Below are 13,412 nucleotides of genomic sequence, written 5' to 3'. Positions count from 1 at the left end.
CTCGTTCGTAATTGTCGAACAAAAAACTGAGATTCCTTTTTATGAGCTAAACGGTTGTTCGTCCACCGATCTCCGATTTGCAGATTTAAGCGATTATTCGAGATCCGAACGGCGCAGCTTCCTTCCGCTTAATCTGTAAACATGGTGAGTAGTGTAAATCTTTCCTCTCTTCAGATCTCGAGTGAATCTGTCGATCTCGATTTCCTGTATATTTTCCTCTGTTGATTGTGAGTGAGAGAGATCGTGTAATCTCAGATCGCTTGTTTCGCTTCGATTTGTTTAAAATCTGATTTTGAATGGTATTTTAAATCGGGTGTAGTCTCTCTTTGACAATTTTGAAGTAAGGATCATGGCCGAAAAGGATCTGGAATTGTTTCAATGGGGTTTTTAGACTTTTTAGCTGTTTTGTGCTAAGGATGTTGGTAAAGTTTGTGTGTTTTGAATTCACGAATGTGTGTTACTACTGACTACTGGTTTCTCTGTCTTATTTTGTTGGAACAGCCTCTCAGACTCGAGATCAAGGTACTATTGTTTTTACTATGTGGATTTCTTTTAAATCATTCACTCTGGTTCTAGTAGGCTGTGTTTGATATAATAATAATTCCATTTGCTTTGTTTTTTTTTTCTGGATCAGAAAAAGTTTGCTCAAAGATCTGAGAGAGTCAAATGTGTGGATCTGCATCCTACAGAACCATGGTATTTTTCAAGCTTTTGATTGTGCCCTTCTGCATCTCATACTTTTTTCGTTTCTACCACTTGGTATCCTTGATTTTTGTGGAGAGTTACACCATTTTCGTTGCTTTTATAGGGGTTTTTTTACCTTTGTTTCATGAATGGAACCTGATACCACATTATCTTGCAGGATTTTAGCAAGTTTGTACTCTGGAACCTTGTGTATTTGGAACTACCAGACACAGGTGGGTTAATAATTTGATTTCCTTTTTCTATGCACTTTGTTTTTCGATGAACTAATTTGTGTGATGAGGAATGACCAAAAGTGCGACTGAAAGATTATTTTCCCTATGAGGAGGTTTCACAGTCTTCTCATATACTTGTTGGCTGCTTTTATGGTTCATGAAAATTATTCTAATCTGAATCGTGCTTGATAATCCGTAGGTGATGGCAAAGTCTTTCGAGGTGACCGATTTACCAGGTATAAATCTTTCTTTCTTCTGCTCCTTTAGTTTTTCTTGTTGTATGTACTTATCTAGTCTTGTCGGGTTTGTTGCTTATGCTGATTTTTTTTTATTATGACTTTTCAGTTCGGTCAGCCAAGTTTATATCACGAAAGCAATGGGTTGTGGCAGGAGCTGATGATATGTACATCCGTGTATACAATTACAATACCATGGATAAGGTTAAAGTGTTTGAGGCTCACTCAGACTACATTAGATGCGTGGCTGTTCATCCAACCCTTCCATATGTGCTATCATCTTCTGATGATATGCTCATAAAGCTTTGGGACTGGGAAAAAGGTTGGGCTTGCACTCAGATATTCGAGGGACACTCGCACTATGTGATGCAAGTCACATTTAATCCAAAAGACACCAACACTTTTGCCAGTGCATCACTTGATCGCACCATAAAGGTGCTGAAATCGTCTATGCTTGTTATTTGATTATGGCTTAGTCCACATAAGTTTCTAAGAAGTGGTAGCTCATTCTATGTTTACATGCTTGCTCATCTTCAGATCTGGAATCTTGGTTCTCCAGACCCAAATTTTACATTGGATGCCCATCAGAAAGGAGTGAACTGTGTAGACTATTTCACTGGTGGTGACAAGCCCTATTTGATTACCGGCTCTGATGATCACACAGCTAAGGTCTGCTTCTTGTTCACTACTCTGATAGATGATACATTTCTACTGGACATTATGTGCGTTCAGGTTATTTACAAGTTGAGTTTCGAAATCAGGTCTGGGACTATCAAACAAAAAGTTGTGTCCAGTCCCTGGACGGGCACACACACAATGTTTCTGCCGTATGTTTCCACCCAGAACTTCCAATTATAATCACAGGTTCGGAAGATGGTACCGTTCGCATTTGGCATGCAACTACGTACAGGTATTATAATATGTGAACATTATTTGTTGGAGTTTAATAATTTAATGATTCTTCAGTTGGGCTTCATTTACCTTGCCGTCATTACCAATTTCTTATATTGTCCTTCTGTTTGTTGCCCAAATTTCCTGATGTCTGCTTTTTTCTTGCAGGCTAGAGAACACATTAAATTATGGCCTCGAGAGAGTTTGGGCCATTGGCTACATTAAAAGTTCACGCCGGTGAGTTTTTGGATTTTTGCTCTCTCCTCTAATGCATTCCTTTCATTTAAGACGAGAAATTGACCTTACTAATAACTAGAGTAGATGTTCTCTCTCAGTTGATACTAAAACAGCATTCATTGAATCTGTGCTTCTGGCGTTCAATTTATTGACACCCTTGTGGTTGCTTTTGCTCTTCCTAACTTCGACTATATGTAAAGATTAAAGTTCTTAGATACTGAGAGTTTACTTGTTTTAGTACTCCAATGAGTTGTCCTGCGAAACCATAAACCTTGCTGTTTTCACTTCACAGGGTTGTGATTGGATATGATGAAGGAACAATCATGGTTAAACTTGGACGAGAAATTCCTGTCGCTAGCATGGACAATACCGGAAAAATCATATGGGCTAAGCATAATGAAATTCAAACTGCGAACATCAAAAGTATTGGTGCAGGTTACGAGGTATAGGCCGTACTTGTAACTACTGTGCCATAGGATGACCTAACAGGTTCATTTGTTTGCCTGATGTTGTTATCCCTTTTTCTCTATCTTAGGTTACTGATGGAGAGAGGTTGCCCTTGGCTGTTAAAGAGCTTGGGACTTGTGATCTTTATCCACAAGTGAGTGTTACTAGCAGCAATTAGTTCAATGGGGTTTGTGATGTTTTGGGCTATTATATAGTTCATTTGGGATAAAAAAAATTCGTTAAGTAGTTTGATTTTCAGAATATGTACTTGTTCTCGCCTTATCTCAGTCTCATATGTGGGTATTCTGACTCTCAGAGCTTGAAGCACAATCCGAATGGGAGGTTTGTCGTAGTCTGTGGAGACGGGGAGTATATAATCTACACGGCTTTGGCTTGGAGAAATAGGTCATTTGGATCTGGACTTGAATTCGTTTGGTCGTCTGAGGGGGAGTGTGCGGTTAGAGAAAGCTCATCAAAGATCAAGACGTTTAGCAAAAATTTCCAGGTTCGTATTCGCCTTCTGTCTGTCTAATACGTTTTGTTAGAAGATGTTTCTATGGTTATTATCGTTACTTCTCATGGAGATGGCTATTTTTGGATCTGGCTCATTTACAAAATAATGTTTTCAGGAGAAAAAGAGTATCCGCCCTACTTTCTCAGCTGAGAAGATCTTTGGGGGAACCTTGTTAGCTATATGTTCAAGTGACTTCATCTGCTTTTATGACTGGGCTGAATGTAGGCTGATTCAACGTATTGACGTCACTGTAAAGGTATCCTGGTTAACTTTTCTCAGTTTGTTATGAGAAGTTTAATTCAACACATATTCGATATCACCTTCAGATGGAGGTTCCCCTCGATTATTTTTTCCTAATTCTTATTTTTGCTATGTAACGTTTGCAGAATCTTTATTGGGCTGACAGTGGTGATTTATTAGCCATTGCTAGTGACACGTCATTCTACATCTTGAAATACAACGTGAGGATCCTGTCCAACAACACTCTTAATCTGTGAATTTCTCTATACAATTCTTAGACTGTCCAAGCTCTTACTATTGTTTTCCTGTTTTACAGCGCGACTTAGTTTCTGCACATTTTGATAGTGGAAGATCAACTGAGGAAGAAGGTGTTGAGGATGCATTTGAGGTTCTCCATGAGAATGATGAACGTGTTAGGACAGGTCTATGGGTTGGTGACTGTTTCATTTACAACAACTCTTCTTCAAAGCTTAACTATTGTGTCGGAGGCGAGGTATTCTGCATATATCTTGGTTACTTTATTTGACTGTTGTTATGAACAGACTTTGATGATATTTGCTAAAATCTTAATATCAGGTAACTACAATGTATCATTTAGACCGCCCAATGTATTTGTTGGGCTATCTCGCAAGTCAAAGTCGGGTGTTCCTGGTTGACAAAGAATTCAAGTAGGTGCCTAGATTTAGTGTGTTTATTTCAGATTGATTTTGGAAGTTTCTGATGTCTATCCTCCTGTTCTTTTTTGGGATGCAGTGTAATAGGATACACCTTACTGCTAAGCCTGATTGAGTACAAGACTCTTGTGATGCGAGGTGATCTAGACAAAGCTAGTGAAATCTTACCTACAATTCCCAAAGATCAGCATAATAGGTAATTGTTGTCAATTAGTATCTAAACTTCTATGTAGTGTTCCTTCCTCAGCCACTTGATCTCGGGCTGCGTGATGTCTTTGGTAGTTTAATCATTCATATATACTCTTTTTATTTATTTTTGAAGGGATATTATGATTACTTACTCTTAGGGAATTGTGGTGTCTAGATCTGCTCAATCTAATGTTTAACCTAGCTACACACCAAACAATGGTTGTTTCCTTGATGTTTCTCTGTATTTATTTCGGCGAATTTTCTACTTTTTAGTGTTGCTCATTTCTTGGAGTCACGAGGAATGATTGAAGATGCTCTGGACATTGCAACTGACCCTGACTACAGATTTGAGTTGGCCATACAACTGGGTAGACTTGAAATTGCGCAGGTGTGATATAATGTGATGCTGAATAAAATGTGTGTTTTTACTTTTATATTGGCGATATACTAATGTATTTTCGATTCTATGGTTGTAGGAAATAGCTGTAGAAGTACAGAGCGAGTCTAAGTGGAAGCAATTAGGAGAGTTAGCCATGTCCTCTGGGAAGGTATATCTTTCTCTCTTCACATTTCTTCCTAGCGTTTTGTAATGATAAGAGAAAGACAAAAACTTTCGAGTGAATGATATATCAGTTGATTACAGAGAGCAGTATTATCTTAAAATAGCAAAATATATGTTTCATATCTGATGTGCAGATTTGCATCTAACTCCTTTCGTTTCTATGTCATGACCACAGCTGAAATTGGCAGAGGAATGCATGAAGTATGCGATGGATTTGAGTGGTTTGTTACTGCTTTATTCTTCTCTGGGAGATGCTGAAGGCGTGTCAAAACTTGTAACACTTGCTAAAGAGCAAGGGAAGAACAATGTCGCCTTTCTTTGCCTATTCATGCTGGGTAAATTGGAAGATTGTTTGGAGTTATTAGTGGAGAGGTAATTCATTAGTAGTGTTTGGAGAATCAAATTCGTGCACCTTTTTGGTTATCTGTGTGTGTGACAATGATTCTTTATACAGTAACCGGATACCAGAAGCTGCTCTGATGGCAAGATCATATCTTCCGAGCAAAGTGTCTGAGATAGTAGCTCTGTGGAGGAAAGATCTGAGCAAGGTTATCTTTTTGAAAAAGCTTTATTGCTAGTGTATTGTGGATTTGTGGTCAAGGATATGGTTTAAAGTTGAGTTTTCACTTGTAAAACAGATTAATTCAAAAGCAGCAGAATCTTTGGCTGATCCTGAGGAGTACTCAAATCTGTTTGATGATTGGCAAGTAGCTCTTTCCGTCGAAGCAAAAGCTGCAGAGACAAGGTAATCACGCAGTGTATCACTTGTACCTAGTGCATCCTCCGCATGATTACACAGAGAGATACTTAGACCTCGACTATTTTTGGTTCACAGGGGAGTTTATTCAGCTGCAGAAAACTATCCTAGCCATGCTGATAGATCTTCCGTGACCCTGGTGGAAGCCTTTAGAAACTTGCAAGTTGAGGAAGAGGAATCATTTGAAAATGGAGACATGGATCATGAGGTGACCCTTTTTGTCCTGTCCAAATATAAGTGACTTATATACTTCCAGCGCTGAGTTATCCTGAGCTTTGTTGTTGTTTTACGTAGCAGGAGGTAGTAGCAGAAGAAAATGGAGATGAAGAAGAAAAGAATGATGAGGAAAAGCATGAAGGAGTAGTTGTTGATGGTGACTCAACCGATGGAGCAGTGCTTGTTAATGGAAGTGAGGCTGACGAAGAGTGGGATACGAATAATGAAGGAAACCCATCAGCTTAATAGCAAGTCGTTGCAAGGCCAATATCTGAAAATTTTGTCTTCAGGTGATTAATTTGATTCCCTGAAGATAATAATCATTTGCATCCTTCATTGCAAAACCTGAGTTGGGATCTTTCTGGTTTCTTTGTGTTTGTTTTGCAGTGAGCATACGTAGAATGGCCAAAGTTGAAGCAACAATGGTAAAGGTGACAAAGTTTCTATTCTGAACCACATGGCTCAAATATTCGAGCAGCATGGAACCACATTCATTGAAGAGTGTTTGATACCCATTGTAATAAGAAGTTTTTGAGGATTTAGATGAAAGGAGAGAGAGAGAGAGAGAGTTGCTCAAAGGAAAATGGTCGTAGTATTACTATTAAACACATGGTTTTGGTTTATCTTACAAATTACTTTAATTTTATTATCTTGCCTGTAATATGATTTGTTTTATTTTTGTGCGTTGTTGCAAATATGATTTACTAACTATTATTAAAGTTTGCCAATCTTTTTGATTGTTTTTTCTTGCGGTTTTGTTGTAGTTGTTTCATGTTCTAGCAACATTTGCAAAAGGTTTGAACCTCGGATTGAGTTCAGAAGAAGCTGAAGCAATGAGAAAAACCAAAAATTCATTTTTCAATAAGATATCATAATCATAATCTTTAAAAATCGATTTACATGTATTTTCTGGAAAAGAAATGGAAAAGTATGTACCTATAGTGCAAATTCCAATAATAATAATAATAAATTCACACATACGTCGGTAAAGTAAAATAAAAATATCGAGGAAGAACTTCTTCTTCTTCTGGTGTTATTGAGCTCTTTCTCTCTTGGCCTCGCCTCGCCTCTGACCACTTCGCTCCTCGGGCATTAGGTAAGTCCTTCTCATTTTACTCTTCGCGAGTCACTTTCGTCGAATCTGAGGCGGTTTCTTGGAAATGATATTTTATCTCTCAGGGTTTTAGATTCTAGGGTTTTCACATCCTCGTTAATTTCTTATCTCTTCTTGATTGGGCGTTGGGGATTAAGCAAGCGGTATTGCTTGAGATTTTCGAAACCAGTAGGAGCTTTGAATGTAACTAACTAACTAACTAACCCCCTTTGATTTTCGAATCGAAAATTGGTTAATCTAGGGTTTTGATTTCTCTCAAGGACGAACAATATCATTATTGGCTGTACATTTCTCTAATATTTACATGGAAGAAGCCTAGATGTGTTCTCTTCGCAGGCACTTGTGGATAATCTACTCTTTCTGCTTTGTAGTTTTCTGTTTCCATTGCATTGTCATCTCTTGAGAGCTTTCCTTTTTTTTTTTTTTTTTTTTTTTTTTTGGTTTCATATACTTTTATTTATGTCTTATGTTTGTTCTTAGCTTTGGATTGTATTGTTTGACATATGTATCCAAAGGACTGTATTTGGTTATCTGTTTTTATTATTTATATATATTCTTTTGTGTATTTTGTAGGTACTTTGTAAGTATCTGTTGATATTTCTCTGCAAAGTTTTCAAAATGGGAGACTCAGAAAATGCTCACCAACCTTCCAAAAAGAGAGGTGCTTTGAAACAGCTGTCTCGCGAGAATCCGGATGATGATGATGATATTGGTTCAGCTGAACTTGAGAGTGGCACTTTCAAGAAGGCCAGTGATGAGGTGTTGGCGACCAGAAGAATTGTCAAAATCAAGCGCAAAGAGCCATCATCAGCTGCACCACCAGCCGCAGCATCCAACCCATTCGCCGGAATTCAATTGCTCCCTACTGCACCTGCTTCAACCGGTTTTGGAACAAATGCTCCTCTGGCTGAGTCTAAAGTGGCTCCTGCTGAAGCTGTAGTTGACGACAACCAAAAGGCAGTTGATGCTGAAGACGGCGATGAAGTTGACAGTAAGAAGAAGGTTGATGTCACAGATGAAGTCTCTGTAAAGTCTAAAGTAAAGGATGTTGATGATAATGAGTGTGGAAAGACATCTGATGCTGGTGTAGACCAGGCGGTCTCGGGTGTTAGCAACGCTGTGGAAGGAGCAGCACAAACTGAGGATCCTCTTGAGAAGGAATCAGGAGGTGATCAGACTGATATAAAAGAAAAAGAAGGCGAAGGAAGCGTTGAAGCAGCTAAGAACGGTGATGATGATAATAATAACGGCTCTTTGAGTTCGTTCCAGCAGCATTCGAGTAGCAAAAACGCATTCACCGGACTTGCCGGCACACAGTCCTCTGGTTCTTCCTTCTCATTTGGTGTGGTGTCTCAGGATGGTAGTTCTGGACCTCTCTTCGGCTTTGGCCTCTCAAACAGCAACAACACTTCTTCCCTCTTCGGTGCATCTGGATCTTCCATTATCAAGAAGAGCGAAGGCACTGGGTTTCCTCCAAAGCAAGAGGTTTCCACAGAAACAGGGGAAGAGAACGAGAAAGTCGCCTTCTCAGCTGACTCGATCATGTTTGAATATCTTGATGGGGGATGGAGGGAGCGTGGCAAAGGAGAAGTCAAGGTCAACGTTTCAAGCAATGGCGGTAAAGCAAGGCTGGTTATGAGAGCTAAAGGAAACTACAGGTTGATCCTTAACGCGAGTCTCTACCCGGAGATGAAACTTGCAAGCATGGACAAGAAAGGAATCACGTTCGCTTGTGTGAATAGTGAAGGCCGAGAAGGTCTCTCTACGTTTGCACTCAAGTTCAAAGATCCAACAATCGTTGATGAGTTTCGCGTAGCTGTTGACAAACATAAAGAAAGTAAACCAGTAGAAACGGCTCCTCCGCTGAAGACACCTGAGAACTCTCCAACGGCTACAGATGCTGCCTGAAGTGAAAGGTAAAAGAAAAACACTGAAGAAACTCTCCTCTTTACCTTTTGTGTCTTTACTTTCAAGTAGTTGAATTTTGAGGCAGAGAAAACTAGAGATTCGAACAAGTTTGTTTGTTGTTGTTTTCATTTTAAACAGTTGTTGAGACTTTCTGGTTAGCATAAGACTTAAAAAATCTGCATCAAAACCTCTTTATATGAACCATTTCTTTCATATCTGCTTCCGGTTTCACAATTTGTTCTGGTTTGTAAGGCTCCTTATTTAAAAGATAGATTTACAGTTAGATCAGGATCGGGGTTTCGGCTCAACACTGTTAGGAGTCGGTAAAAATAAATAAAATTTATATGTAAATAATGTTTAAAATATTTTTGAAATTTAATTAGTAATATTTTGTATATTTTGTAATTAAAATAAAATTATATACATATCAAATAATTTTAGATACTTTTCAGTTTTATTTATATATAAAAAATATGGATTTATAAAATATTAGATTTTTTAATTATTATTATATGGAGAGACACGTACTTGGACTTGGAGGAGTCGCACCACTTGTTGGCCCTGATCAGGACTAGACCGAATCAGAGTATGATCGGACCAGTCAACGAACTCTTATGGGGCTTCCAAATGTAGCTGTTGGATTCTCTCGAGTCAGTGTTAATGTTTCTCATGAAGACAATATTATGTTTCAAAATTTGTAGTTGGTATACAAAGGTTAGTTGTTCAACAAATGCCTCAATTACATTGTTTCATTAACCTTTGATAAAGTTGTTTTTTCTTCAGATTGAACAATATATATTCGGGCAATTCTCTCAAATAATTTTTTAAAATTTTTTTGTCATAAAAATAGTTTTCAATAAAAAAATAACCATAATAACCTCTTTTTATTTTGAAAATTTTAATTTTAATTTTTAAAATCCTCAAAATCCTACCATTTAATTCTAAACTCTAAATTTATAATAGTTAATCCTAGGGTATAAATATATTTTTACTTTTTAATAAAACTTCTTTTGATCATTTTTTTCTCATTAAGAACTATTTTTGTGACAAATTTTTTAAAAAAGCTATCCTAGAGAATTTTTCTATATTATTGTTATTCAATTTATAAATTTAAATATGACTTTTTTTATATTTGACATTTATGTTGACACTTGTAAAAAACTTCTATGGAAGTATGAAATTGGTTGGGAAAAGCACATTTTTCGATCTCTACTATTTTTATCATATCTTTTTATACTCAAACAAAAGATAAGTGTTAAATACAACCTAAACTAAAAAATAATTTGAAATGTAGACGTAAACTCTGAATCGCGTGCATAAACTCTGAATTGTAGATCTAAACTCTCAACCACAGTGCTACGACATTTTTATTGTCTCTTTATTTGATTGAAAACATCTATATTTTTATTTGTATATTCTAAGGAAAAATTATTTTTGTTTACAAATTTTATTAAGTACAAATTATAATTGCATCAATAGTTATCTAATTAATTTTTTTTACAAATTTTATTTAGAACTATTTTAAAATGACATTTCTCAAATAGTTATATAATTTAAAATATTTAAGTTTTAAAAATCTATATATAATAGTTGATTATAATTTTTTCTTAAGAATCAGAACCTAACTTTTAAAATAAACAATGTACACAAAATTAAATTTCAAAAGTTAGGCTTTGATTTTTAAGAAAAAATTATAGTCACTATTATATATAGATTTTTAAAATTTAAATATTTTAAATCAGATAACTATTTGAGAAATTTCATTTTAAAATTAGATTGAATATTTTATGAAATATCATTTTTAGTTTCATTACGTGTGTAAAAGTATAAAAAAACTTAAAATACATAAATTATTGATGCAATTATAATTTGTACTAAATAAAATCTGTAAACAAAAATATTTTTTTCCCTTAGTATATACAAATCAAAATATATATATTTTAAATCTAATAAACGACGTTGTTTTGTCTAACATACAGTTGACTAACGCAATATTAGTCAATGTAGGTTTATGCACACGATTTAGAGTTTAGATTTACGATTCAAATTACTTTTTTAGTTTAGGTTGTATTTAGTACTTATTTTTTGTTTGAATATAAAAATGCACAGTATGGATAGTTAAGGTCGAAAAAAGCCTTTTTTCCGGAAGTTGGTTGGTTCCAAAAATTTCAGTGATAGGTGATGGTGTCTCTATCGGCACAGTGGGTTAATGATTCTCTTCAGAAACCACGATATTTTCCGGCTTTATATCCTTCAGAAAGACAAAAGCATTAATGATTTTGGTGACTTTTCAAGGCCATTTACGACATGGCAAGTGAATTGTTTTCTTCTCAGTGTACAATAATGCTGGTGACTTTTCAAGGCCATTTACGACATGGCGAGTGAATTGTTTTCTTCTTAGTATACAATAATGCAAAATTCCATTTGGTGGACTGGTCCCGTCATTAACTCCATTTGTTTTTTCACTTATTGTTGGGTTCACCCTAGGGGTGGACCTCTAGGTTCACTCTAGGGGTGGATCTCTAGGTTCACCGACCAATAGTATTGTGTTATTTCATATTCGATTATCTTTTAAAAAAAGAAATAAAATATTGTCAAATTAATATTATCTTTTTAAAATTAAAAAGTAAGAAGAAATAAATAAAAAATAGTACTAATTATAAAAAAAAAATGTTAACGTCGAAGCAAAACGTTAAACCCTAAATCCTAATCCCTAAACCCTAAACCCTTGGATCAACCCTACACTGTAGGATAAATCTTAAACTCTAAATCAAAATCATTAAACACTAAAACACTCAAGGGTTTAGGGTTTAGAGTTTTAGGGTTTAGTGTTTTTATTTAGAGTTTAGTATTTATCCAAGGGTTTAAGGTTTACCCAAGGGTTTAGAGTTTACCCAAAGGTTTAGGATTTACCCAAGGGTTTAGGGTTTAGGATTTAGGAATTAGGATTTAGGGTTTAGTGTTTTTTTTCTGTAACTACTATTTTTTTATTTTTTTATTTTTTAAAAAACATAATATAACTTGCCAATATTTTGTTTCCTTTTTTAAAAGATATTGAATTTGAAATAATGAAATCATATTGGTTGGTGAACCTAGAGGTTCACCCTAGGGGATGAACCCAAGAATAACTCTTGTTTTTTTTGTGTAAAAATTATCTCAATTTGTTCTAAACCGAAATAATTCCAAAATGAAATTGTTTGCTTGGTTTGGTTTTTGGTTTTTGGTGAAGACTTTAGTTTTTTAAGGTAGTTTTTTGAAAAACTCGATGGTAAATTAGGTTTTGGATTTTAGTTTTAGTTTTCAAACTAATAATATACAATATTATTAAAACTATAAATAATTATTTTTAAAAATAGAAAAAATACAATATATTATCACCAAAAACACATAAACATTTTATAGAATTCAAATATAAATTAAATATTATAAAAGAAATACTAATAGCAAGAACTTTTTTTGATGTAATAATAGCAAGAATTTAAAATAAAAAAACAATACACTAAACTCGAATAAATGTGTAATACTTATAACTAAAAATATAATTAACTTTACTGCAAGTTTTTAGTGCAAATATAGTAGAGTAATAAAACAATTATTTACTACTAAACTAGCTAAAATTATTAATAGGTAAATTTATACAACTAAATTTATACATAATATTTTGTATTGGCTAACTTTAAGAAAATAAATTTATTTTAATGATAAGTTTAATTTTTTTATGAGTTATTTTGTAGTTTGATATATTAAAGAAAAAAATGTGACCATCGGTTCATTATTAGATAAAATAATTCAAATTTAATAGTTTTAGCAAAATTAAGCTGTGCTGTAAATATTATTCTTTCTAAATTTGATTGTAAGTATATTTTTACTAAAAATAATAAAATTATAATTAACAAGGCGTTTAAGAAACCTACAAAAAACAAAAAGCCAGAAAATGTTTTTACTAGTTATTTTGTAGTTTTAAAATTTAAATTTAAATACTAGACAAAAATCTTTTTGTTGATTCTTAGTAATTTGGAATTGTTACTACTTATCACTAATCTCTTTTTATTTTATGCTATATTAATGCATAAATATAGAAATATTAATATTTCAATAAAAAGAAAAAGAAAAAATCATGACATACATTGCCTAAGAAAACCAAGAAAATATGGTTTTGGTTTTTTGCTAAGAAGTCGATAATTATTTTAAAATCTGGTTTTCTAAAATTTAGGGAATCTATTTTGCAAAAATATTGACAGATAAAAAGTATTTTTAGAAAATCAAAAACCAAAACTATTTTAAAAACTACAAACAATCAACAAACAATCAACATCCAATTATGTTCTTTGTTGGAAATAGTGAGTAGAAAATTTGAGTAATAAAAATTATTTCTCCATTATAGAGTAAATACACTTTATATTCCAATTTTAACTGGAGTGTTACAAACAAACAAAAGAATCAATTTTTACTGAAAAATAGAACAAGTTAGAATATATATATATATATATATATATATATATATATATAT

The 13,412-nt window shown here is 34.2% G+C and overlaps 2 protein-coding genes across 2 annotated transcripts; both read left to right on the top strand.

Annotated features, from left to right (window-relative positions):
* Positions 1-6,594, top strand: LOC106300323 (coatomer subunit beta'-2-like). The gene is made up of 25 exons (XM_013736441.1): positions 1-144; positions 502-522; positions 635-696; positions 863-917; positions 1,117-1,153; positions 1,263-1,588; positions 1,691-1,822; positions 1,915-2,063; positions 2,213-2,281; positions 2,574-2,724; positions 2,817-2,882; positions 3,045-3,233; positions 3,358-3,498; positions 3,629-3,703; positions 3,799-3,975; positions 4,059-4,150; positions 4,236-4,352; positions 4,619-4,733; positions 4,822-4,893; positions 5,083-5,279; positions 5,362-5,455; positions 5,546-5,652; positions 5,743-5,872; positions 5,962-6,170; positions 6,268-6,594. The coding sequence occupies exons 1-24, from the start codon at positions 142-144 to the stop codon at positions 6,124-6,126; spliced, it is 2,742 nt and encodes a 913-aa protein (XP_013591895.1). The 5' UTR covers positions 1-141; the 3' UTR covers positions 6,127-6,170; positions 6,268-6,594.
* Positions 6,595-6,795: 201 nt separating this feature from the next.
* Positions 6,796-9,115, top strand: LOC106301023 (nuclear pore complex protein NUP50A-like). The gene is made up of 2 exons (XM_013737327.1): positions 6,796-6,976; positions 7,568-9,115. Exon 2 carries the CDS (start codon positions 7,613-7,615, stop codon positions 8,900-8,902), a length of 1,290 nt encoding a protein of 429 aa, XP_013592781.1. The 5' UTR covers positions 6,796-6,976; positions 7,568-7,612; the 3' UTR covers positions 8,903-9,115.
* The last annotated feature ends 4,297 nt before the right edge of the window (positions 9,116-13,412 follow it).

The sequence above is a fragment of the Brassica oleracea genome, chromosome C6, assembly GCF_000695525.1.
Source record: "Brassica oleracea var. oleracea cultivar TO1000 chromosome C6, BOL, whole genome shotgun sequence".
NCBI lineage: Eukaryota > Viridiplantae > Streptophyta > Magnoliopsida > Brassicales > Brassicaceae > Brassica > Brassica oleracea.
This window is presented reverse-complemented; position numbering and strand designations above follow the sequence as displayed.

What these genes read in the sequence shown, in the direction of transcription:
- LOC106300323 (XM_013736441.1), top strand. An exon ending in GTATTGGTGCAGGTTACGAG is followed by an intron (nt 2,725 to 2,816) that starts GTATAGGCCGTA and finishes TCTCTATCTTAG; the next exon opens with GTTACTGATGGAGAGAGGTT. An exon ending in CGTTTAGCAAAAATTTCCAG is followed by an intron (nt 3,234 to 3,357) that starts GTTCGTATTCGC and finishes TAATGTTTTCAG; the next exon opens with GAGAAAAAGAGTATCCGCCC.
- LOC106301023 (XM_013737327.1), top strand. Translation starts at nt 7,613, where the DNA reads ATGGGAGACTCAGAAAATGCTCACCAACCTTCCAAAAAGAGAGGTGCT.